This window comes from Larimichthys crocea, chromosome I (genome assembly GCF_000972845.2).
Source record: "Larimichthys crocea isolate SSNF chromosome I, L_crocea_2.0, whole genome shotgun sequence".
Lineage (NCBI taxonomy): Eukaryota > Metazoa > Chordata > Actinopteri > Sciaenidae > Larimichthys > Larimichthys crocea.
In genome coordinates this window covers 43,563,136-43,587,334 of record NC_040011.1, presented here as the reverse complement: position 1 = coordinate 43,587,334, position 24,199 = coordinate 43,563,136, and the positions used below count along the sequence as shown (strand labels likewise).

At 41.6% G+C, this 24,199-nt stretch overlaps 1 protein-coding gene across 1 annotated transcript; it reads right to left on the bottom strand.

Annotated features, from left to right (window-relative positions):
• LOC104920567 (serine/threonine-protein phosphatase 2B catalytic subunit alpha isoform) lies at positions 1 to 23,442 on the bottom strand. The gene is given in 14 exon segments (XM_027285769.1): positions 1 to 2,569; positions 5,317 to 5,364; positions 6,714 to 6,811; positions 7,075 to 7,159; positions 7,474 to 7,551; positions 9,311 to 9,436; positions 9,618 to 9,712; positions 12,000 to 12,077; positions 13,204 to 13,343; positions 15,679 to 15,824; positions 18,713 to 18,800; positions 18,802 to 18,825; positions 20,162 to 20,286; positions 23,246 to 23,442. Coding segments are annotated over 14 exon segments (1,479 nt in total). The 5' UTR covers positions 23,415 to 23,442; the 3' UTR covers positions 1 to 2,390.
• Between the last annotated feature and the right edge of the window lie 757 nt (positions 23,443 to 24,199).

Genomic DNA, 24,199 nt, shown 5'->3' with positions numbered 1-24,199 from the left:
AAAGGTTCATGCATATTTTATTCAAGAGTAAAAAAGTGGATCGTCCCATGGGGCATGCTTACAGTGTTAGTGACTGGGGAGTCAAAACAGAAAGAGAGGAGGAAGAGAGTGAGAGAGACTGAGAGAAAGAAAGAGAGAGAGAGAGAGAGAAAGTAAGAACCGTGGCACAATTTCTATGGCACAGGGTCTCCCAGGGGGGTTCACCTCTCCCAAAGAAGCACAACAAGATCAACCAAGGAGCAACGCAACATGAAGAGCAACCAGCAAAGAGAGAGAGAGAGAGAGAGACAGAGAGAGAGAGCTTAAATATTAAGAATAATGTTCATAATAAATAGAATCATAATAATCATAGAATCATAAATATCATCAAATAACAAGAGGAATCATCAAGAATTATGATCAGAGAGAGAGAGAGTACACTTTTTTTCCTTTAAATTGTGACGGCAACACACCGGCTCTTCTGTTAAAATGTGTCTTTGCTGCTTTTTGCTTTTGAACAGCGCAAATTTTAACCATGCAATCATGCTTTTGGCTGCCTGAATGCCTGTGCCTCTGTATATAGTATGGTCATTCATCAATGCTAGTTTATATTTGTTTATCGTTATTCATATTTATCATTTAAAAACAACTCCTGTACATCGACAAAGAAGAGAGGAGAGAGAGAGAACGTGGACTTGACACTTTGAATAGAAGCGTACTGTCATTCTGTACAGCGTCGAGAAAGAAAAAAATAAACAGAAACACAGGCTGTGAAAAAAAAAGAACAGAAAAGAAAGAAAACATGAAAACAACAAAACAAAATGAATACAAAAAATAAATTAAATTAACATTATGTACAAAATAAATTACTCGTTATTCCTCAGTTCGTTTATATTAGCCAGAAAAAAAACATAAAAGAAAAAATAAAACCCTACCATAGTGAAACACAGAGCACAAATATAATCTTCACATTATTATCAAAGAACTTAACTCTGCATGCACTGATGCGTTAATATAAATGCTTTACAAAGACCTTTTCTTCTGACTTCTTCTTGTTGTCTTGGCTGCTGCCTTAACCAGAAGAGTCTGTTTCCTCTGTGAAATATCATTTCCTGCTTTTTTAGGCCGGAGATTCCCGGGACAGTCACTGCTGTTTGTTAGCAGGCAGCAGCGCGGGAGGAAAGGAGGATGTAGAAAGAGGATGAATAGAGTATGACTTCACATTTCAACTCCCTCTCCCCCCCACCAACCAACCGACCAACCAACACCAACCAACCACCACGAATGGCTCCCATAAAGCATCCTACTATACTGCATCCTGCATCGTGTGACCATATGCATCAAATGTGCAATAAAACCTCTCTATGTATCCTATTTACACACAACAGATAAGGAGAAACACTTCAAATCTGGGCCCAATTTTCAAGCCTTTCCAGAGAGATAGCTGTTTTTTTTTTGTGTGTGTGTTGACTCCAAGCAGAGATTGGGTGCAGTGTAGTGCTACAAAAGCAAACGGGAATCTCCTCCCGAGAAGAAAAGGACAGCGAGGGCTCAGATTAGACTGCAGCTGCAGATTATCTCCACACATCATCATCATCATCATCGTCATCTCTCTGCAAACAGATACACCACCACCACCACCACCACACCACACATCGAAGAAGTTTAGTTTTTTTTCTCGCTGTCGCCCCGGCTTCAATCTGCTCGTGTATACAAACGAAAACACATTTTCAAATATTACCGCACGGACATTTACATGTTTGAAGCATGTGCACGCACGCAGGCAGGCAGGCATATCCAAGAACCCTATAAAATCGATCCAGTTTGGTTCCGCTTCCTGTTTTTTTTTCCGGATGCAAACAGGAAAAAGAAGCATACACGTCTTTAATGCCCCCACCCCCTGATCGCTGACCCCTCCCCTGCAAACACCTGACCCCCCCACCGCCGACACAACACACACCACCGACACAGCCACGTCATGCTGACACTGTCAACCCACTGGTGATCCCCCAACATACACGGTGAACAGCAGCTCCTCCTGTTTTGCATGGGGAGTGTCTTTGTAGTTTCTTTCCTGTTGTTGTTGTTGTTGTTGTTGTGCAAGTACATGGGAGTTGTAGTTCTCTAAATAGGGCCGATCAGTTCAGTGAAGAGACTCAGCCTTTGGTGGTAAAGTCCAGGTACGCTCATGCCTTTACATACAGCTGAGGGCAACGGGAGAGGGGAAGGTAATCGTGTGTGTGTTTGTGTTGTGTGTGTGTATGTGTGTAGCCTATTTGGTGCATGAATTACTTTGTTAGTGTGTGTGATGCATGTTTATTGTGTATTTATGCCTATGTACACAAATCTATAAATATGGTACCATATCAGAACTGCAGGTATGTGTCTGGTCATGTGGGAGCGCGTGTCCATCACTGTATATTGCTGTTGCTGTCGGTCCCATTGGGCTCTCCCATGTTCATGCGGCCCATCGACAGGCCCACGCTGTTGACGGCATCGCGCCGCGGTGGCATCCTCTCGTTGATCCGGTCCAGACCTTTGGCCTCTTCGAAACTGCTGATCCGATGCTGCGGGGAGAAGCCTCGGATGGCTGCGGAGAAAAAGCACGCAACCACGCGCACACACACATATAAGACGCAGACACACACACACAAACAAACATACATGCACACGGAGTTAATATTTAACAAGACATTTATTAGAATCTTGTGTATCCAAACCCCCGGCAGCGTAAATATTCAGAGCATGGATTGAAATTCCAGCCCACATTTTATTGGTTTGCAGCACATTTCCAAAGCTCCGTTTGACCCCCTCTTTAGGAGCCATTTCAGGTTTGGATAAACAAGATTCTCCTATATCTGGATATATTCAGTGTCCTTACACCGCTATCCACACACATCAGCCAGTGTTCATCTGTTGTCTGAATGCTGAACTAGGATTAGTTTGACCTCGTGCCTCGCTGTGAGCGTGACAGTCAGTGCGACCTGGCCATTGATCCTAGATCAGTAGTCTGAGACACCTGGTAAATACAGGAAGCCGTTATGAGACACAGAGTAATGGAACAAAAGCACAGCTGCACAGAAGCGGTCGTTCATAAGTCCTCAAAACATGTTTTTTTTTTTTTGGGAAAGTTTGTTTGAAACTATTTTTATCAGAGGTTTCTGCAAGTAAAAAAAATTCAAGAAAACAAAAGCGATTGTCCGCTCTCTTTCAGGTTGCTAATGTTAGAGGTTGGCCATATTTTAATTTAGTTAGATTACAGCAAATTTGTGATAATTAACAGAAAACTGTTCAATGAATAATGTGACGTGCCGGTGCGCTCAAACGTTTTCCTTAAAGGGGCACTCCACCAACTCTACACATGCAGTTCAGTTTACTAGTCATAGGGACGATTTCATCGGGTTTATCTCGGTTCGGGAGGAATAAATGTTTAAAGGAATAGTTTGACGCTTTGCGTAGAGTTAGATGAGCTCATTGAAGCCTCTCTCAGGTCTGAATTGTAAATATAAAGCAAGTGCCACTGACTAAGAATGGACACTGTATCTGTGACGTCACCTACAGGTTTCTAAAGAGACGCTTTAAAGCTCAGAGTGTGATAGCTCTAAAATGACAGCAAGTTGGACATTTGAACATGGGGACTTATGGAGACTGACTCATTCTGTAGCCAGTCTCAAGTGGACGTTTGAGGAACTGCAGTTTTTGGCACTTCAGCATCGGCTTCACTTCACAGCCACAGAGGTTGCTGGTACATAACTAGCCTGGCACTGTCCAAAGAACCTCTGAAACTCACAAATAAACACGTTTTATCGTGCTTGGTTGAGCCAGACAAAACAGAGTTGTGGTTGGAAGTGACTTCCCGTGAAACACAACTTCTTATTACATTTCTGTTTGTGTACGTACTAAGCAAAGAGCCACAGTCAAACTATTCCTGTAACAGAAGTATAGACCACAAAGAGGATGTGAAGGGTGTTACATAAAGATGCTACTGGTTGTATTATGGGAAATGTAGGATTGTTTATTGGAGCCTTTACCTAAAGTACAGTAGGGATTAGATGTCAGGATATGCTTCCAATGTATGGAAGGTAATAAATTACTGGAGTGCCCCTTTAAATTAGACTCTTAAATTAAAAAAATAGAGCTACCACTTCAAAATGAATTTCAAACATTTACAACTTGAAGCTTTGAGTTCGGTCTCTGTGTCAACAGATGCTCCTGAACTTTGACGAAGGAGGTCCGTCTGAAGAGAATCGCTGCCACTTTTGAACAACGGCTACTGTCGTACTACCTCTGCACACATGCAACTACTCACAAATATGCCACTGTGTCGCACAGCGGACGTCTAACACTAACAGAGATACATATTACATATCAGAAAAAAAAACAAAAAAAACGTAACACAGGAGATAGCCATAATTTATTTTGCTTAAACAAAAAATTATGGAGTTTAATTCAGATAAGACAGCACTAAAAATAGAAACACAAAAGACTACAACTAAAGCATGCAGAGTAATAACTAAGCCTGCTTACACAGACTATAATACACTAAAACACAAATACCATGATCACAATCTGTTCAGTAGCTCATAAGAACCTGGCAGAGCGGCTCTGGCTTCAGTCAGACATGTTTGAATCGTCCTTCCAAATATGAAACGTGCATGAAGTGCACACACGTGCCAAATTAATCTTCTTTTTTAAGTTTGGAAATTTGTTTTTAACCTTGGGAACACAAATCTATAGTAAGTATTCTAAATTTAGGGTTAGCTTTTCAAACATACCCGGTGGTCTTCTTCAACAAATCGACTGAAGCTCTGCACTTAGAGCACTTAGATCTTGTGACTGTTTGCCAAAGAAGGCCATGGGATATGGTCAAAAACTCCTAAGGTTTGCTTTTTTTTATGTTCTGCCATAGCTTGTGGAGAAACAGATTGATTGCATGGCGATCTTCAACAGAACTACAGCAGGAAATATAAAAGACTGTAACACACTGCAGACTATAAGACGTCTGAATGACCCTGCCAACCTTCACAACACCCACTCCCACCCACAGCCCTGCTCTTCTTGAGAGTATGTGTGTTTATAAGAAAAAGTTGTATGTGATGTGATGGATAAATGTGTATGGAGAGAAGGTATGTGTGTGTGTTTTGTGTTGTATGTGGTGGCCTCAGCGTGCGGTGGTTTTAAGGCTTTGTTGTGAGCGCTGATGTGGTTAGAAGAGCTCAGTGCGTCGTGGGTTAAGGAAAATCTATGACCTTATGAGCATGGGTGGCTGAGAGCGCAGCCATGCTGCACACACACGCACGCACGCACGCACACACAGTGAAATGAGTGGGATTTTACCTTCAGCGTCCTTAACTGTCTCGATGGCTTCTATGGCCTCAATGGTAGCTGAAGGATGGTTAGAGAAAGAAGAAGAAGGAGAGGAAGACAGGAAGAGAGAGAGAGAGGGAAGACGACAGAGTCCGAGAAAGAGAGAGAGACGATGAAGTACAAAGACAGAAGGAGGAGAAGAAGAAGAAAGGAGTGAAGGCTGAAACATGCTTCTGTGCAGATGCGCGTAAACGTCTTGAAACAAGGGCGACCGTCAGATAAAGGTCTGAAAAAGTTGGTACTTGTGTTGGATTAAAGACTAACTTGCAGTGAGCTAAACCAATATTAATCTAGCTATGATGGCCAAGAGGGCCTCCGGTCTAAACCTCAACTTGTCCCGCTCCCATTTCCTCCTGTATCCATCCCCATGTTTCCTGTTTACCTCTTGAATAAACACTATGACTTAAAGCAGCAGTCCCCAACCACCGGTACCGGTCCACGGGTACAGAAAGAGTGAATAAAAAATAGTCTGAAAGATGTTTTACTTTGAAAAATGACTGAATACATCCGTCTGTGCGTCTGTCCCCTCTTGACACATGACGCTCATGTCAGTCACGTGATACGTTACCCCAAAAATGAAGACTTCACACTTCGGGTGTCATTGTCTCCCATTACCCCTAGGTGGAACCTTCTAGTTTCAGAGAAACTGCACTTTTTATTTGTTTTTAAGCCGGTCGTATCATTTTATGTCATCATATTTATCCCTCACACCTTCAAGGTCGGTCCGTCGAAATATTTTCTTACATGAAACACAAAAAAGGTTGGGGACAGCTGACTTGAAGGCATACATGTCCTCACTTCGACAAGAAAAAGGGGGACGTCTTTAACACAACGCAACACAGTCCCCTGTTGGTAGAGTTGGCGGGCATCTATACGAGTGTGTACGCGTGACGCTTGCAAATTTGCAGACTCAGAGTCATGTTTCAGGCTTTAGTCAGGTGAGGCCCTCGGAGCAGGACTGAGACCATGACAGGTTCAGAGGGCACCTGGTGTTAGCAGTAGCTGGTGTTAGCTTTCACAAACACACTCCTACACACACACACACCAAACACACTCTGTTAGGAAGTGTTAACAGCTTCTTACTTTCTGTCATCCTCTAACTTAGTCACACACTCACACACTCACACACACACATACAACCAGCAGGCTGTTAGTATCCTCAGCGCTGGTGAGGTGAGGTGGAGAAAGTGAGTGAGTCAGTGAGGTGAGCAACAGCAATAGAGGAGGAAGGAAGGAAAGACCGGAGGATGGTCCAAAGCAGATATTTAAACTGTGTCTGTGTGTACATGTGTGTGTCTCTGAACATGTGTCCAGGGTTAAGTTTGTGAGTGTGTGTGTGTTTGTGCGTGAGTGTGTCAAACACTCACCGCTCTGCAGGGTCTGTTTTCCCCCAGACAGCACTCCGCTGGGCAGCATGCCTGTAGGGGTCAGTCCCTTTAGGGTCAACACGTTCTCGCTCTCCTCCCTGAGACAGACAGAGACAGTGTGTGTGTGTGTGTGACAGGTGTGTGTAGATAAAAAGAGAGAGCAGGTGACAAAGAAAGAATTACAAAGAATTACACACTTCCCCTCACTGTGCACCTGCAAACACACAAAAACAAGCTTGTGCGTTGAAACGCTGAACACCGAAAGTGAAAATCTGGGAATTCATTTCTGCAATGGTTAAAGGAAACACACACACACACACACACACACACACACAGTATGCACAACCAGAACTCAACCCACCGTAGGACAGAGAACATTTTAGCCATCTTCCCAATGGCTCGGATCTTGTTTTTGATCACTTCTTTCCTGGCTGCTGCTGCACTGGCTATAGAAGAGTATAAAAACACAAACTCAGGCATTAATGTGACTTCAAATATTTGTCCAAATATATTTATAATCACTGAAATACTAGTCAAGTATTTATTTATTCACATTGCTTCAATGTCAGCGGTGAGTCTAATCTTGGTGTGATCTTCCGAACTATGATAGGCCAAGATATCTACCGTTTAAACTTCAGCTCTCCCGTTCAAGACCAGCTGGGGGACCTTTATTGAAACCCCCTATATCCTATATCCTTCCCCCCATCTCTTGGTTTGACACAATTTAAAGGCAAAACTGTCAGTGGTGAGCGCTTCTTACCGTCGTAGATCTCCTCTCCGTCGTTCATGAGTTCGTCGTCAGAGCAGATACTCAGGACGTTGACCAGCATCTCAGTCACTGCAGGACAAACAGACACACAGACACACACACTTAAACCAGAGACAGAGATGTAACATGGGGGCCTAAGGGTTAAGACGCCAACCACAGTGTCCCCGGTTCACACCCAGCTGTTGACCTTTGTTGCATGTAATTCCCAATCTCTCTCTCTTTCCCGGCATAAAATGTCTCTAGTCTGAATAAACTCTGGTTACCGCCAAGTCCATAATCCTGTAAGTAGGGGTTGTACGACTATTTAAGCTGATATAATTGTTATTTTTAGAGATTATTATAAAGTGGTACTAGAACCATATAAAGCACAGAAAAGGATTTTTGTTTAAAACTAACACATTTTCAGAGATTAACCGTCGTACTGCTGATTGTAAAAACAAAAGGTTATTCAGCTCTTTACTAAATGCAACACAATCATTGATGTGTCTCTGTGTAAAAGTTCCTATGACATGTTAGTTATGTTCTGCTAGTGTAGACACTGTATATGTAGAATAGTGGATAACGTTGCAATTCAGTTTATTACAGTACAATACATATTTGGTAATGATGTAAGGCAGGTTTGAGGGTGCATGGGTGCAGAAGAATGTGTAGATAAGTTGGTCAATAAACTGTGATATCTCAGGAGACACGTACTTCTAGATAATAGAAGTTTGTTACAAACTCAGAGTAGCACAATTACACATGGGGATAATTTTGGATTATTTTAGTAACACTGTCAATTCTTAATTGTTCAATAAATCATCTTTAAAGTTTACTCGTCCACACATCGGGAAGATTGGATTATATTTATGGACACGAGTCAAAATAAGGAGCCTAGGCGCTTGGAGCTTTGAGTAAAACAACCACTACACCCTGGTAAGAAGGTTTCACAGGAACCACAACGCATCAACAGACGGAAGAAGCACAAGAGTTCACGCTTCACTCACAATCTTTTTGTTTAGTTAATCAACTATTTCAACATGTCTTGTTGATGGTGCGCTCAACATGTCCAGAGATAACTTTGTGTCTTTTTTTGTGACTCTTTTGAAGCTTCTCACTGCACAAGTTTGACCAATCAACAATCAAAAAATGTTTCACAAATTCTTCACAGCCAGATTATCTTTGTTTATCTGCGTTTTAGTATCTTGTAAGAACATAATCTAGCCTGATGTAGGTTTATGTTGAGCCGCATTTCAACTGAAGTCAAGCACTGCATTCTCCAAACCATGGGGAGAGTTTCTTTAGTCTCTGCCGGACTGCAGGCAAATCATATTTGTTTCTCAAATCAGATCTTTAAGCTTGACCGCACTGTTAATTACAAGTTCAGATCGGTGTGTCCAGACATCGCCAACCTGTCTGCATGGGTTGCTGTGGTAACGACATATGCAGCACTAACTATGTACACCGGTGACGCAGCTTTGTCTGTACAGAAGTCTCATCCTCCTCCCCCCCTCCGGAGAGAGTCAGCAGACAATTTATTTCAGCATCTGTCCATGGACTCTTTGATGTCCTTCTTATCGCAGCATGATGCTGCTCATCTCCGTCACTCTGGATCCAACGTCATTGTCGCGTGACGCAAAAGACACTCTGATGTAATGTGAGCGGCGACCTGATCTGCTTTTCATGTCGTTTTTTTGTTTTGTTCCAAAAATCAATCTGGATGCACCAAAAAAACACATTTAGGCTGTCAGTCCGATCACAGCTTTAGTTATTTCAACATCTCTGCATATAGGGAGACCTTTAAGATGTTTTTATTATAACATATAGAATATGTGTGTGCATGTAATACCCTTTTCTCCTACAAAAGGCAGCGACCAGGTGAAGACGTCCATGAAGTTGGGCAGCCAGTAGGGATGAGGAGAGCAGTTGAACTGGCGGATGTTCATCACGTTATTCTCGTACTTCAGCACCGCAGCTGGACACACACACACGTGGTCACACGTTAGACAACAATATTCACTAAATATGTTACAGTTCACAACATAAAGTACGTATAGTAGTCTGTCAAACTCCTCCACAGATGTTTGTGTAGTCTAAAATAATTTTACTGCCGCTTTTTCTGTGTGTGTGTGTGTGTGTAGATGTGTGTGTCAGACCTTTGTTGTTGTACACATCCAGGTAGTTTGGAGCAGAGAAGATGGTGATGAGGGAGGGGAAACCTGTAGTCTGACTCTTCCTGTACATACGATACCTGAGGAAAGAGAGACAAACAAGCCGCCCGCTCAAATCGGTGGATATATATAAAAAACAAAACAAAAAAAAAACAAGGATTTGCTTCGGAGGTCTTTAAACCAGACAGGGACCGGCAGAAGGCGAGACAGCCACGCATTTAAAAACAAATGAGGAATTCGTGTGGGCAATATGACAGGCAGACAGAAGTGCCATTGAGAAGGGTAACATGCTGGTTTTTAGGCTCTAGATCTAGCGACTTAATCACAATAAAAACAAGTCTGGGTGCAATTAGTTTCATACATGCTAATGACCTACAGAGATTAGACATTTTAATGAACAAAAGCACAGATATTTCATTTGTATCCACAAACAATGCACAAAAGCAGCCTCTACTAGCCGCGTCCCTTGAGGATAAACTAATTACCAAACTCATCAGTAATGATGAATTTTGCTTATTTATTATAAACAAACACAATCGAGGTGAGCGGCAGAATTTGTTTAAACAGATTAAACAGATTTTCATATTGTGTTTTTTTTATTTTTTATTATTAAAGTGTTCGCAGTGTGTCGGAGTCACCGTGTAACCGCCAATATGAAATCAATGTCATCAGCACGAGCTCTGTCTCTTCTTTTGGTCTGTGTGTAAACTTTGTCCAAAGCTGGCCACCATACAACACGGACTGTCTGATCATGAGCCAATCGGATCAAGGCAAGCTATTTGCTCTGTATCAGACTGGCTGCTTGTTACACTGCTCTACTACAATGACAGACTTCACATCTCTCCTAGTACAAAAAAGTAACCTCCTATGTCCTTTCCTAAACACTTTTCCTTGACCTGGATGGAAAACATCATGAGGTGAAGGAAAGATGTGAAGGAGACTTCATTAAGACGTCCACTGTGCTCAGAGAATCTCTTACACCAGGCTACGTCATGATGCGATGGTGGATGTTACTGACGTGATCTGTGGTAAAAACTACAAAGTTCAGAAGACGGACTACAAAACGCACATCTAAGATACTTCTGTCTCATGCAGGACATATAAACGTGGACAACACGATGAAAATTTGACTTCATTATCGACGTCAGACTTAAAAATTACAAAGGAATATTGTTCACCTGTCACAAATGTCAAAGCGTTTGTCACATTAAGAACGGTCGCTCACCCTCCTGTGCATTCATATATAAACATATTAACAAGTTATGGCAAAAGATGGATGATTAATAACCAACAGTAGCTTCCATGATGATCTGCAGGGAGGCTGGACGTCCATCGCAGTTAGAAAATATAACCTGATGTGTCCGATATTCATATTTTATATATTAACTTGAGTGGTTGAACAGACTATCTAGTTATTAACAACCTTGAGAAAGTGTTTCACGACAGCAGAGAACAAACTCTGAACACTTTGTTTGCGAACGCAGCTCCACAGTCAACAACAACAACAGAACAGACTTCATGTTTGAAGTTTTTACATCACGTTAACACGTCTGTCCATATTCACACTCTCTCTCTCTCAGTCTGCATCACACTGTCAGATGTCTAGTTGTGAATGACCGCACAGTGCGTCCATGATTCGTGGGGCAGCATTACCTCCTTAGGTTTCGTAAAAGGATAGTCTGGCTATGCTGAAGGAGATAGGAAAGGAAGCACTGAAGCTCCTTTCCTTAACATTTAAAGAGTTCAAACAGCTCTTATCCGGGTCATTTCACTCGGTTAGGAAGCAAAACAGACTAAAAGTTTATGGCATAGTTCGTGTACCTGAATCAACATATTTAACTGTTTTATATTGACATTTCATCCACACATTTGGTACTTTTTTACAGGAGCAGAAGTCTAAAATACTAAAAAAAAAAGACAGAAAGAAAGCACACTAAGACCCTTGGACGATTACACAGACTGCCCAGCTGCATGACAGACAAAATACCATTAATGGGTTCACCAAACCGAACTCAGAGAGTAGTGCTGCCTTAATTGCAGCATTATATTTTTAGAGGATTTACACTAAGATAACAGATGCCACGGCTGGATTTGTGGATCTGAAAATTGTGTTTTTGCCCCCGCTATTATGTTTAGACGAACAGTGCGAACCTCACATGGCTCTTCTCCTCTTTTTAACCTCAGTTTTTATTCAGGCTTTAACAATGCTAATAACACAGTCGAACTGAGGTAAATTTTCCCTGTAATGTGCTGTGTCCCTGAACAAAGAAAAATAACAGCTTGGAACATGAAATGTCAAGGTAAAGCCATTAAATTAAATGGTGCTCCCTTTTTAAGCCGTGAGAAGAGAGACTGAGCTCAGCTTACCCAGCATCCTGTGCTTCATGCGCTCTGATGATTGACAGCAGGTTGTTGGTCTGTAGGAACTCGCACACTGCTGGGTAACTGGGGACAGAAAGAGTGAGAGAGCGTGTACGTTTATTTAAGGTGAAGCAATGGAAAGAAAGACATTGGAAACATATCAAGACAAACCACAGAGCAGATGTTAGTGTTTAGTGGAGGGAGATGAGTGGGTCTCTTGTTTTCTAACGTCATGTCCGACTGAGACCAGCAAGGGGCATCAGTGAGCGCCAGCCAGGCCTGTGCAGGGCTTGTGGCCTCCTCATTGCTGTGGGAGTATACACTAGTTTGTCGATTGATGCTGTGTGTGTGTGCTAAACATAGAAAATCAGTGTTCTCCGGAGTCAACATGCCATAACACCGACTTCTGACCGCTCCATGTTTTTAAAAAAACGCCACCTCCTTCATCTTTACATTCCTACATTTTTACCCCACCATCACCATCATCCTCCTCCTCCACCTCCTCCTATGTTGCTCTCCCTCTTTCTCTCACTGTATCTTAATATCACTCCATATCTGGCAGGAGTAGCCAGTCGTCATAGCAACAGAACCGTGCAGTCTCCCTGGGGATTGTGGGATATCGTTTCATGCTGAAACGGATGTGTGTGCGTGCGTTGCGTGTGTTTGTGAATGTGCCACCGCCACCGTGTTTATGTGTTTCCTCGTACTCCTCGAATATATGTGTGTGTGTGTGTGTGTGTGTGTGTGTGTGAACTGGCCAACATTTTCTGTCTCTTGTACAAATCCCAGTGATTGTTATTGGATCTTGGATGTGTCGTAACCACGAAGGAAGAAGCGTCTATCTTTCTCCCCAAACCAATAGCTTCAAGTCCACCTTAAAAGTTATTAAATTCCTCATTTGTAGATGAAATTCTCGGCGCCCAGATCATTAAAACACATCGACATCAACACAGACGGGAACACGTTTGAGGATCAGTCTTATTTCTGGCTGGTAATTTCAAAGAATATTGTTTCCAGTGTGTATTTATTCATCTCTGAATATCAGGGTAGTTCATATCTCCGAGCTTTATAAGCATGGGGATCTACAGCGTCAAGGCTGCCAGACTATATTCACTCACATTCTTCTAAATGAAACTACTCTTATGTAATGTTTCTTCTCTGTGTTCGTGGGGTCAGTATGGACCTCGTGAGGAGTAACTTTGTCCTGTACCTGTAGAAATAAGAACAGCCTCGGACTGTGTTGTGACCAAAGTACTCCTGGGTCTTCTCGTTGCCAAAGTCTTCCAGGGGGTCGGCCCACAGCAGGTCGCACATGGGTCCAAATGCTGGGGGCTCCTTGAATCGGTCCAACTAGGACATACAACGAACACACACACACACACACACAGAAACACACACATAGAAAACATACAAAGACACAGATCAGAACACAAATGCACAAATGCACCAGCACATATATGATACATCAGAAGAGAAAGAAAAGCAAACACACACACACACACACACACACACACACACAAAACATACAAACACACACATACTGTCAGAGCAGAGCATCTCCATGGCAACCCTCACCACACAGGAGGGAGAAGATGTCACACCAGCAGATTCACCATGGAAACACTGCCATTAGTGTGTGCCTTTGTATTCTGTATCACCGTGAACTGTATACATATGGCATGTGTGTGGGTCTCTTTCACTGGTGTACCATTATTTACTGGTTTTTCTCCGCATGTGGTGTGTTTTGTGTTTGAGTGCTGCATTTAAGTCAATAACATGTTACACTGATGGTATTATTTTTCTTAGTAATTAAAAGGATGATAAATGTTGCTCTTGTGTACCGAACAGTAAATACAGAAGGTACTTAAGCTGAGTAAAATGATTTAAAGTTTTCAAGCATGTTTTTTTTATTCCAAATAATAATTTAAAAACTTAAATAATACCTAAAAGACGCAGATCAGCGGGAAAATATACATTAAATACTTTTCAACTTTCTTGTCTGTTAACTCCAAATATCATATAAGTTAAATGTAATCTCGTAGGTGTCTTTTCAACTACTATTTTAATTTAATTTATAATTTAATAAATCTAAAGTTAGTTAGAGTTAGCATGTTAGCTCCAGCTATGCTAATTAGCGTTAGCAGAGTTAGCTCCCTGTTTGCGGTTGAATTTAGCTTTGTGTAGTTGACTGTGGACAAACAAACTAAATCACCAAAATGACAGTTACTAAAAATGTATATTTTTTTTATATTTACAAGCAGCGAGAAATAAATAAAGAAATTATGTTTTTTTTCACTTTAGCTGTGGCTAAAGTTAGCTTCACATTAGCATTGCTCTCTTGGTTTAGCTGTCTAGTTTGCTGTTATGCAGTATGATATATGTATTTATTAATATATACATATATGCAGTAACTATTTTGATTTGAATAATTTATTTATAATTTAATACATCTAAAGTTAGTTAGAGTTAGCATGTTAGCTCCAGCTATGCTAGTTAGCGTTAGCAGAGTTAGCTCCCTGTTTGCGGTTGAATTTAGCTTTTTTGTTTCGTGTAGTTGTTGACTGTGAACAAACAAACTAAATCACCAAAATGACAGTTACTAAAAATGTATATTGTTTTATATTTACAAGCAGCGAGAAATAAATAAAGAAATTATGTTTTGTTTTTTTTACTTTAGCTGTGGCTAGCTCACCAGCTAGCTTCACATTAGCATAGCTCTCTTGGTTTAGCTGTCTAGTTTGCTGTTATGTATGTATATGTATTTATTAATATATACATATATGCAGTAACTATTTAAAAATTTGATTCATTTATTTATAATTCAATAAATCTAAACATATTTCATGAATTCCACTGGAGTTAGCATGTTAGCTCTAGATATGCTAGTTAGCAGGATTAGCTGCCTCGTCTCTCCACTGTTGTTGTATTTAGCTTTTGTTTCGTGTAGTTATGTGAACAAACAAGCTGTCAGTTACTCAAAATGGATATTTGTACGTAGTAAAATGTATTTACAGGCAGTTAATTTAGTATTTTTAACTTTAACAGTGGCTAGTTTACCAGCTATCTCTGAGTGATTGAAGTGTTTATTTTGAATATACAAACAAAAATAAAAATAAAAGTAAGGCAAAACATTTAAACATAGAAATACATATTTAAAAATGAGTGAGAGGAAGAATAACTTATAAACTTCCACCTCTTCTCTTTAAATAATGAATGACAATACCAAGCTTCCTTGCAACATGTTTAGATATACCTGATACTTATAGATAAATAAAATATACTATTATATTATTACATATCTTCACATTAGTATAGCTCTCTTGGTTTATCTGATTCTCTGTAGCAGTAAGTGTGACTGTGGCTTGAAGATAGCTGGACTTTTAACTCAGTTTTTTAAATGCATAAACAAAGTTTTTTAGATATTATACATCCCATCAATTGCATGATATTTTCTAGCATATATAATATTACAGATGCCAAAGAGGCTGTAGACATAAAAGGCTCATTCTAAGGCAACAACAACATAACAAGTATTATTTATTAGGTTATTGTACACTAATGAAAACATAGTTGTGAATATTATATTCAATTTCTGACATATAGGCCCTAAAATGTGACACACTGGAGCTTTAATGTTGATTCAAAATATGTGTGTGTGTGTGTGTGTGTGCAGCTTTTATTGTACCTTCTTGATGTCGTCCAGCGTGTGGATCTCTGGTGAAAGCCCCCCATGCACACACAGGAACTGCTGGTTCATCAGGGCTGCTAGGGGCAAGCAATCAAACGCCTCCATGCAGGAGTCATACACCTGCTCCGAGTACTTGATCTTACCTGGAGGCGGTTGAAGGGGTGGAGAGAGATATTTCAGAGACTTGGAGACAAAGAAGCTCCCCAAGTGTGTGTGTGTGTGTGTGTGTGTGTGTGTGTGTGTGTGTGTGTGTGTGTGTTTTGACATGCTTTGAACAGCCACCATCTCTGCAAACGTACAGTCAGTCCCTGGCACTTGTGCAGTGTTACATATCGCACACAAACACACTGCAACAGAGAACAAACATGGAGCTTTTCACATGGACGGATCTGAAGATTTCAAGTCATCTGAAGGCTTCAAACAGACTCGTACGATTCTTTTAAAAACATAATTTAGTTCACATGGGTGGAAAGGCAGTAACGTGTAAGATTTTCACATACATGTTATTAATTTATGTGGCCATCTTTTCTCCAGTACTCCCATATGACCTGTTTTTCTCCTCTCTGATGCCATTCACCAGAGAAGAAATGTACATGTGAGTGTACCGCAGCATAATATTACACATAAAAGTACGGATGCAGACTCCACTGAACAAAATCTGTCCCAAATATAAGTGTGAAGCAGCGTAGAGGCGTCACACTGCTTTTGCTTGATGAAGAAGTCCTTTGATTTGGCAGTGATATCAATAAAGACATCCAACATGCAGCATCTTTAAAGTACATTTCACACCTGGGGCGTAATAATACATTTGACACGAAACAATTCGCAGGATTAAAATAGCCAAAAAGGAGTTGGAGGAGAGGAGAGAGAGGAGGGAGAAGAAGGGACGAGGGCGAGCAGGAGTGAAAAGGAGCATGATAATTTCATAAAAGAGATTGATGGGAGGAGACAGGAGAAGGAGGGGAGGTTAAGGAGAGGAGATGACGATGGAGGAGGGAGAGTGTGAGGACATGAGAACGACACGTACGCAAATCATAGCCAGTTTTGTGGAGTGTACAGTGTACAGTAGCCAGCATGTGTGTGTGTGTGTGTGTGTGACAGCTAAGGAGTGTGTTTGTCAACCTCTCCATCTGCCTTGTGTAGAGCAAGAGCAAGACATTCTTGCACACGCATGCAGTCATAGTATATGCACTTGCACACACACACACTTATACTCACACACACACACAGCAGATGGTATTGAGGGCGACCACTATTCGCCAGGAGCACCAGGGGAAATTAGCGTCCTTGTCCCTTGGCCAATCCGACACTGAGGAGCAAGTCCTGAGCCAATCATTAAGGGCCAAATTAATTTGCGGCTAATCACCCACTCTCGGACAGACAAGAGGAGAGTCAGAGAGAGAGAGAGAGAGAGTGTGTGGGAGAAAAGATGGAGATGGAGAGGGAAGAGGAGAGAATAGGAAATAAGGAAGGAGAGAAGGAGTAGAAGAGGAGTGGGAAAGGATATACTGGAAGTTTGGACGTGTGGACATGAAGGAGAAGCAATTGTGAAGAAATAATATAATTCATAGCTGGGCTCAGTTGATTATCGATTATGAGCAGCGAATCCGTCTGCAAGCTTTGTGCACAGGGTTGTAGAGGAGGTTGGTGTAATGTTTCACCAGAAACATAAAAAGTATCAGTTTCACCTATAACGTGATACGTTTGTATGTTTGTGATATGTAAATGAGGAAACGCGCGCTGAGAGCAGATAACTGAGGAGCCCGGCTCATTTACGTGACTTGATAGTTGTATCATGCTGGGTTGAGACCTGTGACCTTCTGTGAATGAACAGTGTGATGTATTGTGATAAGTAAGCGTACATCCAGAAGGATTTCAAAATGCACTGGGCTATTTCAGGAGGAAAAAAAATCAGTCACTCGTTGGAGACAGTGTCATTTCTCATTGATCAGCTGGAGGGCACCGGACCAACTTGTCACGTTATACATGATACTGAACTATTTATTTTATATTTATTTGCCGTCTTGGCAGCAATACGCTTCCGTAGAAATGGACCAACCGTGTGTTTGTCTCCTCTAAGTAAGTTGCAATGTTTGCATGTCAAGCCAACTATGATGGATGACTGCTTAGAAGTGTTGAGTGTTCGGGTGTCCGAGTCAAACAAATATCTGTAAACACTACACCCAAACCGATGACTTCACCACAGTTAAAATAAATACACTTGTTTTTCCACACTTAGGGATGTATCATGTCTGTCCCACTTATTATACCTAACCCAATCTAAAATATTTGCATGTACCACAAGTTTGATTTACTGACTGTTTTGTGTCAATCAATGAGATTCTTCCCTTCCTTCATAATGTAGCCGGAAATGGGCTGCGTTCATGGTGACCATGGTGAAAGGTTGTTTAAGTGTACTGCATAAGGTAGTACACTAAAGGGTCCCGGTTCGGGTTAGAATATATGTAACCCTAATTATCAGAGTTACGTAACGTCAAGTTACATTTCGTCATGCTCGGCTGGATATAGGGAAGTTAAACCTGCACCAAACTAAAACTCATTATCTGAAGATATTACTTTGTGAGTCCCCTAAAGGATTTTTGTCTTATAACATTTAAAATAGAGAATCCAACCGCCTTGCTCTTGCGTGTCATTTAACATAGCTAAGCATTTTATGTTTCCAACCAACTCATGGAAACATTAATGGAGCTCAACCCACTAAAAGACAATTTTCACATAGTAAAAAAATATAAATAAAATAGCCTTGCAGTCTTAAATCTGTCATCATTATTGTAGCAGTGTGTGGCACGCCAAGATGAAGCGCCTAAGAGGTCAGTTCTTATGTGAGTACTTGTTTTTTAAATCTTTTATAGTAGTAAATTGAATATTTTGAGTTTTGTACTTCTGTATAGAAAAAAGGAAAAGGAGCTCCAGGATCAGAGTACGGCCTTTTTCTTTTTGTAACAAATTAATAAAACGAGTGACATTGATACGAGAGGGGAAACAAGAGGCATTATAAGATAGTACTCACATTCTTGTTTGAAGGTGAAATATTCTGTCCGATGTCTACATTCATGGTTTCCCCGTAGAAGAAAAAGCGTCTTTGGGTAGAGGATTTTTCAGTGACCACAGGTACAACACACACTAAGGTTCACGGGCGAAGGGAGAAGAGGAAAACATAAAAACAAGTTAGAGATAAGTAACTCCACATAAACAACATCATTAAAAAAAAAAAAAAAAAAAAGGTAGTTTCACAGTTTGGGGCTCTAATTACATATTTAATGTATAAGGTACTATTCTGGAAATATGTATATTTTCGTCTGTGGCCTCGTAGTCTGACATTTTAGGAAGTAAATAGACATATTTATCTGTTTCAACACAGGAAGTGCCAAAAACTGCAGTTCCTCTAGTCGTCCACTTGAGGCTGGCTACAGAAGTGAGTCAATCTCCATAAGTCCCCATGTTCAAATGTCCAACTTCACAGCAGAAATAAACATGTTTACAGCCTGGTACAAAAAACAGTTTTGGTCTCTATAGCTAATTTCCCCGTTCATGACAACTGTACTGAGGGTGAATTTATATACAACTCACCTGTTCAGATTATATTAAGGCTTAAAGTTATGCATAATTAACAGGGTGGCTGCTTTGATTGACAGGTGGGTGGCTTGTTTGAGCACCCAGGTGTCTGCAGATTTTGAGCTTCAAAACGTCTCTTTGGAAACCTGTGGACACCTATTGTTTTCCGTCTTTATGATACGCTCATAGAAAACATGTCCACGCTCCCTCAACGAATCACAATAAAAAAGTCCTTCTCTGAATGTACCATCGACCGCCCTCAGACTGACCGAGCTGTAAGTGAGTACATGTTGATGTTTTCACTTTGCTAACCCTACAAATGGCTCCGAGGGTGTTTTCTCACCTTTACACGGTCTCATCTCTGCTCTACATTAAGTCCCCTGTCTATGTGTCCTTGAAGTGTGTTAGGAAGGTGGCCTAAATATTGCTCCCTCCTCTCCGAACTCACTTCATGTCAATGATACATCCCTCACGCCATGGTGGTTAAGTGGCTCAACAAACTAAGACACCCACCATGTACTTGTGTGGCGGTGCCCTCTGGATACACTATCTGCTCTCCCATATATATTTCAGTAAGCAGCGTATTAATCTCTTGATTACTGACCTTGAATCATCCATGAATTTTAAATTACCACATCACCTTCGTACGTGTACATCTTCAGCTGCACATTGTGGCATGCAAGTGCTAATCTTAAGTACCTTTTTGTAAATTTATAACACATTAAATACATCGCCGTGTGGTAACCGTACACCTCTGTAGTGAAATAAACCTCACTCCTGGAAAGCGTAGACTTAAGGGCAATGTACACTATAATGGACATTGATTAAGTTGCAAGCGTACTGCGTGCACAATACAGAGAATACAGCGTATGCCAGAGTGAAGTATGTGAGCGCCCATCCTCACCTCGATACTGAAATAGCCCCTGTCCACATAGTCCCCTAGGAAGAGGTAGCGTGTGTTGGCAGGAGAGCCTCCCACTTCAAACAACTTCATCAGGTCGAAAAACTGGCCGTGGATATCTCCACACACTGCGGAGAATAGCAGGTGACAAAGTTAGGAACATAAAAGACACAAAGTTTTTTCAGCTGCCACATGTTAAGTTTCCACATCTCAGTTAAGAAATCTTTGCTTCAGTGGCTCCATATGGCCTGATTTGCATCTGCAGAGGTGTATCTGTCCTGTCTGCTGATCTAGAAACATCACTCGTCTGCCTGATGAAGAAAAAAAAAATGAAAAGAAGTGAAGAGAAAATTCTCCTGGAAGAATCTACGGGGATTATTTGAGGTGCAGGAAAAGGCCCTCTCACATACTGTTACAACCAAGCAACAACCAGATTCACGTCTTTGCAGATTTTTAGATTAGCCGGCAGGCGGAGGAGGAAGGACAGCCAACGCCAGAGATTTGAGCTTTAAAACAGCTCTTCAGAAACCTGTGGGTGACGTCACGCATACGCCATCCATTCTCTACACTGTCAATGGTCAATGTCAACTGATTAATTAATGGACAGAAAATCAACGACAATAGAAAAGATATTTGTGGCTCCTCAGACGTTCTTTGTCTTTTGTGGGATTATATTTTTGACTTTCAGACCGTTTGTTGGGCAAAATAAGTAATTTGCATACGTCATCTTGGCCTGTGGGACACTGTGATCAGTATTTTGATGATTTTCAACATTTTATATGACAAAACGCTGATCAAGAAAATTATTTTTGACAGTTTAATTCATGATGGAGCATTGCAAATAGTAGACCTAATACTATAACTCACTGTTAGTTTTAACTTTACATGAAGTGAAATTTGTTTCTAAATCAAGATGCAGAAAACTGCAGCAGACTTTTGACAGCTTTTCTTGACACGCGGCTAATTTTGATCAGCACACATTCCCAGATTGTTCCAAGTCACGTCCTCTTCAGATTTTTGAAAAACTTCAGGACTGTCTGCATATATGATCTGCCAGCATACGTCTTCCCATCCGCCTACATCGCCATCTGCCTGGCCTCTCCTTTTCACTCTTAGTCGATGTCATAGTTCCCCCCCTCTGCAGCCATTTTACGATGGCCATTTTGCATCTGCCTGGCCAGCTACGTCTGTCTTGTCCCTCCATCCGCTTGCCATGTTGATGTCTGTTTTTGTGTCTACTCCTAAGCGTTCACTTTAATTTGAACTGGGAATTGGGATCGCGAAATGGCATGGAGTGAAATTGAGCCGTACCTGTCTGCCTCCTCAGACCTGCCCCAGAAGCCTTTATGTGACACCCTAAAAGCCTGTCAGTTCAAATTTCAGCCATCAACTCGCTTGTCTGTTCACTAGTTGGTCTGCGTTAGAAGATTTCCAGAGAGACGCCATCAAAGTGCTAAACCGTTCAGAATATCTCCTCAACGCTACAACAACCTGCGCTGTTTCATCTCTGAAACATATAGGCTATTTCCAATCATAGCCAACCTTCGAGTGGGTGGTTCGAGTTCGAAATCTGTGGAAGTGGAGAAACCTGGAAGCAAGGATCAATATGTTCCTCGTTGGGAATGAGCAGGTTTGAAAACCTCTGCACTAAGCTGCTTATGATCGACTGTCTCTCCATCTGCCTGTCTATCTGTCCTCGTCCCCGGGGATCTGTACCTGTGAAAGCCGAGCGATGTTCCCACACTGCGTGGGCACGACGGCCCACGCAAAATTATCTCACCGCTTGCTGCATTTGCATAAGCGCGCGTACACACACACACATCATGCATAGATACGCAGGTACATTAACCGAGCCGTGTCAGTAGGTTGAGAGCGTCTGACTGCCTGCTTGTCTGTTGTCTGTGTCATCGTCTCAGAAACTTGTTTTCCATTTTGCTCTTCATCGATTTCCATCTCCCACTCTTCCTCCTCCTCCTCCTCCCTCGCACATTCTCCTCGGTTCATACCATTTCCCCCGGCATGGGAATACATGCAGATATTACGAAAGCTAACGGACGCTATTGTGAGGTGCGTAAGCGCCAATTGGTTCTCTCAGTGAAATGAGACCGAACAACAGTTCATATTAAAAGGAGAGCAGATACATGTCAGATTAATGAATCGAAGAATTAAATCTGATTAATACATAATTACTGATCTTTCTGCCTTTTGCTCTGCCGCTCCATTCCTCTGTCTCTTTGTCTTTATCTCTCTAGTTTGAATGTCAGTGTTAAGGTGTGTTTTTAAACACACTTATAGCTTTTATAGGATTTAGTGGCATCTAGCGGTGAACTTGCATATCGCAACCAACTGGACACCCCTCGATTTCCCCTTCCCTGTCTACAACATGGCAGACTCCCTGGAAGAAGACCTGCTTCCTATGCACAAATAAAAGCTCTAAGATAACAAAAACATAAGAATTTTCAGGCGGTTAAACACAAATGAAAACATACTTATGACTAGTATATCCAATATTTGACCAGTAGATTCCTCTAAATCTTACACACTGGACCTTTAAGAGAAAAACACTGTCCTGTATCTGTGTGGTAAATATGAAACCAGCATCAGCAGTTGATTATATAAGGTTTAAAGTGACGTTAATTTATATATTTGAGAGTTGTAAGGCTCAGAAGTAAATATAATTTATATATTTACAATGGATGCGCAGTTAACTATTTACATATTTACGCTACACATTTATTATTTACTTATTTAAAATGTTTAAATCTTTACAGCTGCATCTTTAAAACAGATTCCCTTACGTTTATCTCACTCTAAGCTCTAGCTTTTGATTGGTTAATTCAGTCACATGGTTAGTCCGAGTGTTGTTGTATGTAAAGTTATCCGTCTGTAATGTTTTATCATTTTTTATAGATTGAACAAACAACATATTATATATTAGTGAGTGAGCTGAGTGTCCAGTCTTTATGCCAATCTAAACTGGTCATATTAAACTTACAGACATGACAGGAGTACCAATCTTCTCATATTACTCTCTGTTCGTTACATTATCGACTAATTCACACTCCATCCCTCGTCGCTATACCGTACCCGTGACTGGCGCCTCAATATCCAACATAGTGCGCTCCTGGCGCAGGATGGCGGCGCCCTCATCGATGATGCGCAGGGCCACGGCCTCCTCCAGTCGGCCCTCCTTGGTGAGGTGAGCTTTGAGCAGGTCCACCCTCGGCCGGCCTTCGGCGTCAAACACCTCCTTCATGGTGAGCCGGTGGGCCAGGGGGAAGGGGACCGCTAGAGAGAGAGAGAGAGAGAGGGATGGAGGGGATGTAGAGAAGAAAACATTTATTATAATGCAGATCATGATTTATTGATGTTTTCTGTATTCTCCAGCAAGCTTGGCCTCAAACATCAGAAGCCCTAAGTCCTCACCATTATCCTGATCACACCCCTGCTGCAGGCATTCACTGTGTGTGCGTTTGTGTTTGTGTGTGTTATGGAGGCCTAGGTGGGTTGTATTAAAGCCGGGGCTGCCAGAGTTATCAGGGCTGCCTGCCTCTGTTCTGCAGTAATGTCTCTCTGCCTCTCTGCCTCCGTTCTGCAGTAATGTCTTTCTTACATAATGAAGGCCCCCAGGGCGCTGCTGGAGAGGGGGGTTGACTGACGACGGGGGTGATACAGCAAGAGCGCACAGCTGCACGTGAGGAGTCACACACACATACACACACACATAATATATAAAGACAAAACACACACACATGCGAGCGCGGTCTTAACAAACACGGCACAAACTCAGCGGTAGGAAACAAAAGGCAGAGGCGCGAGGGGCGCATGCGCAGATCATGTATGTACGGCACAATGGCGTTTAACACGCATGATTGCATATGTGTGTGTGTGAGAGCTGTACAGTGGTACACACACACACACACACACATACACAAGCTCATAAAAGGTATTGTTATGCAGGATCCACAGAGCCTGTTGGAGCCCCACCAGTGCTAACACAGATAATGGCCTAGATCACAAACTAAAAACTAGGCCTGGCTC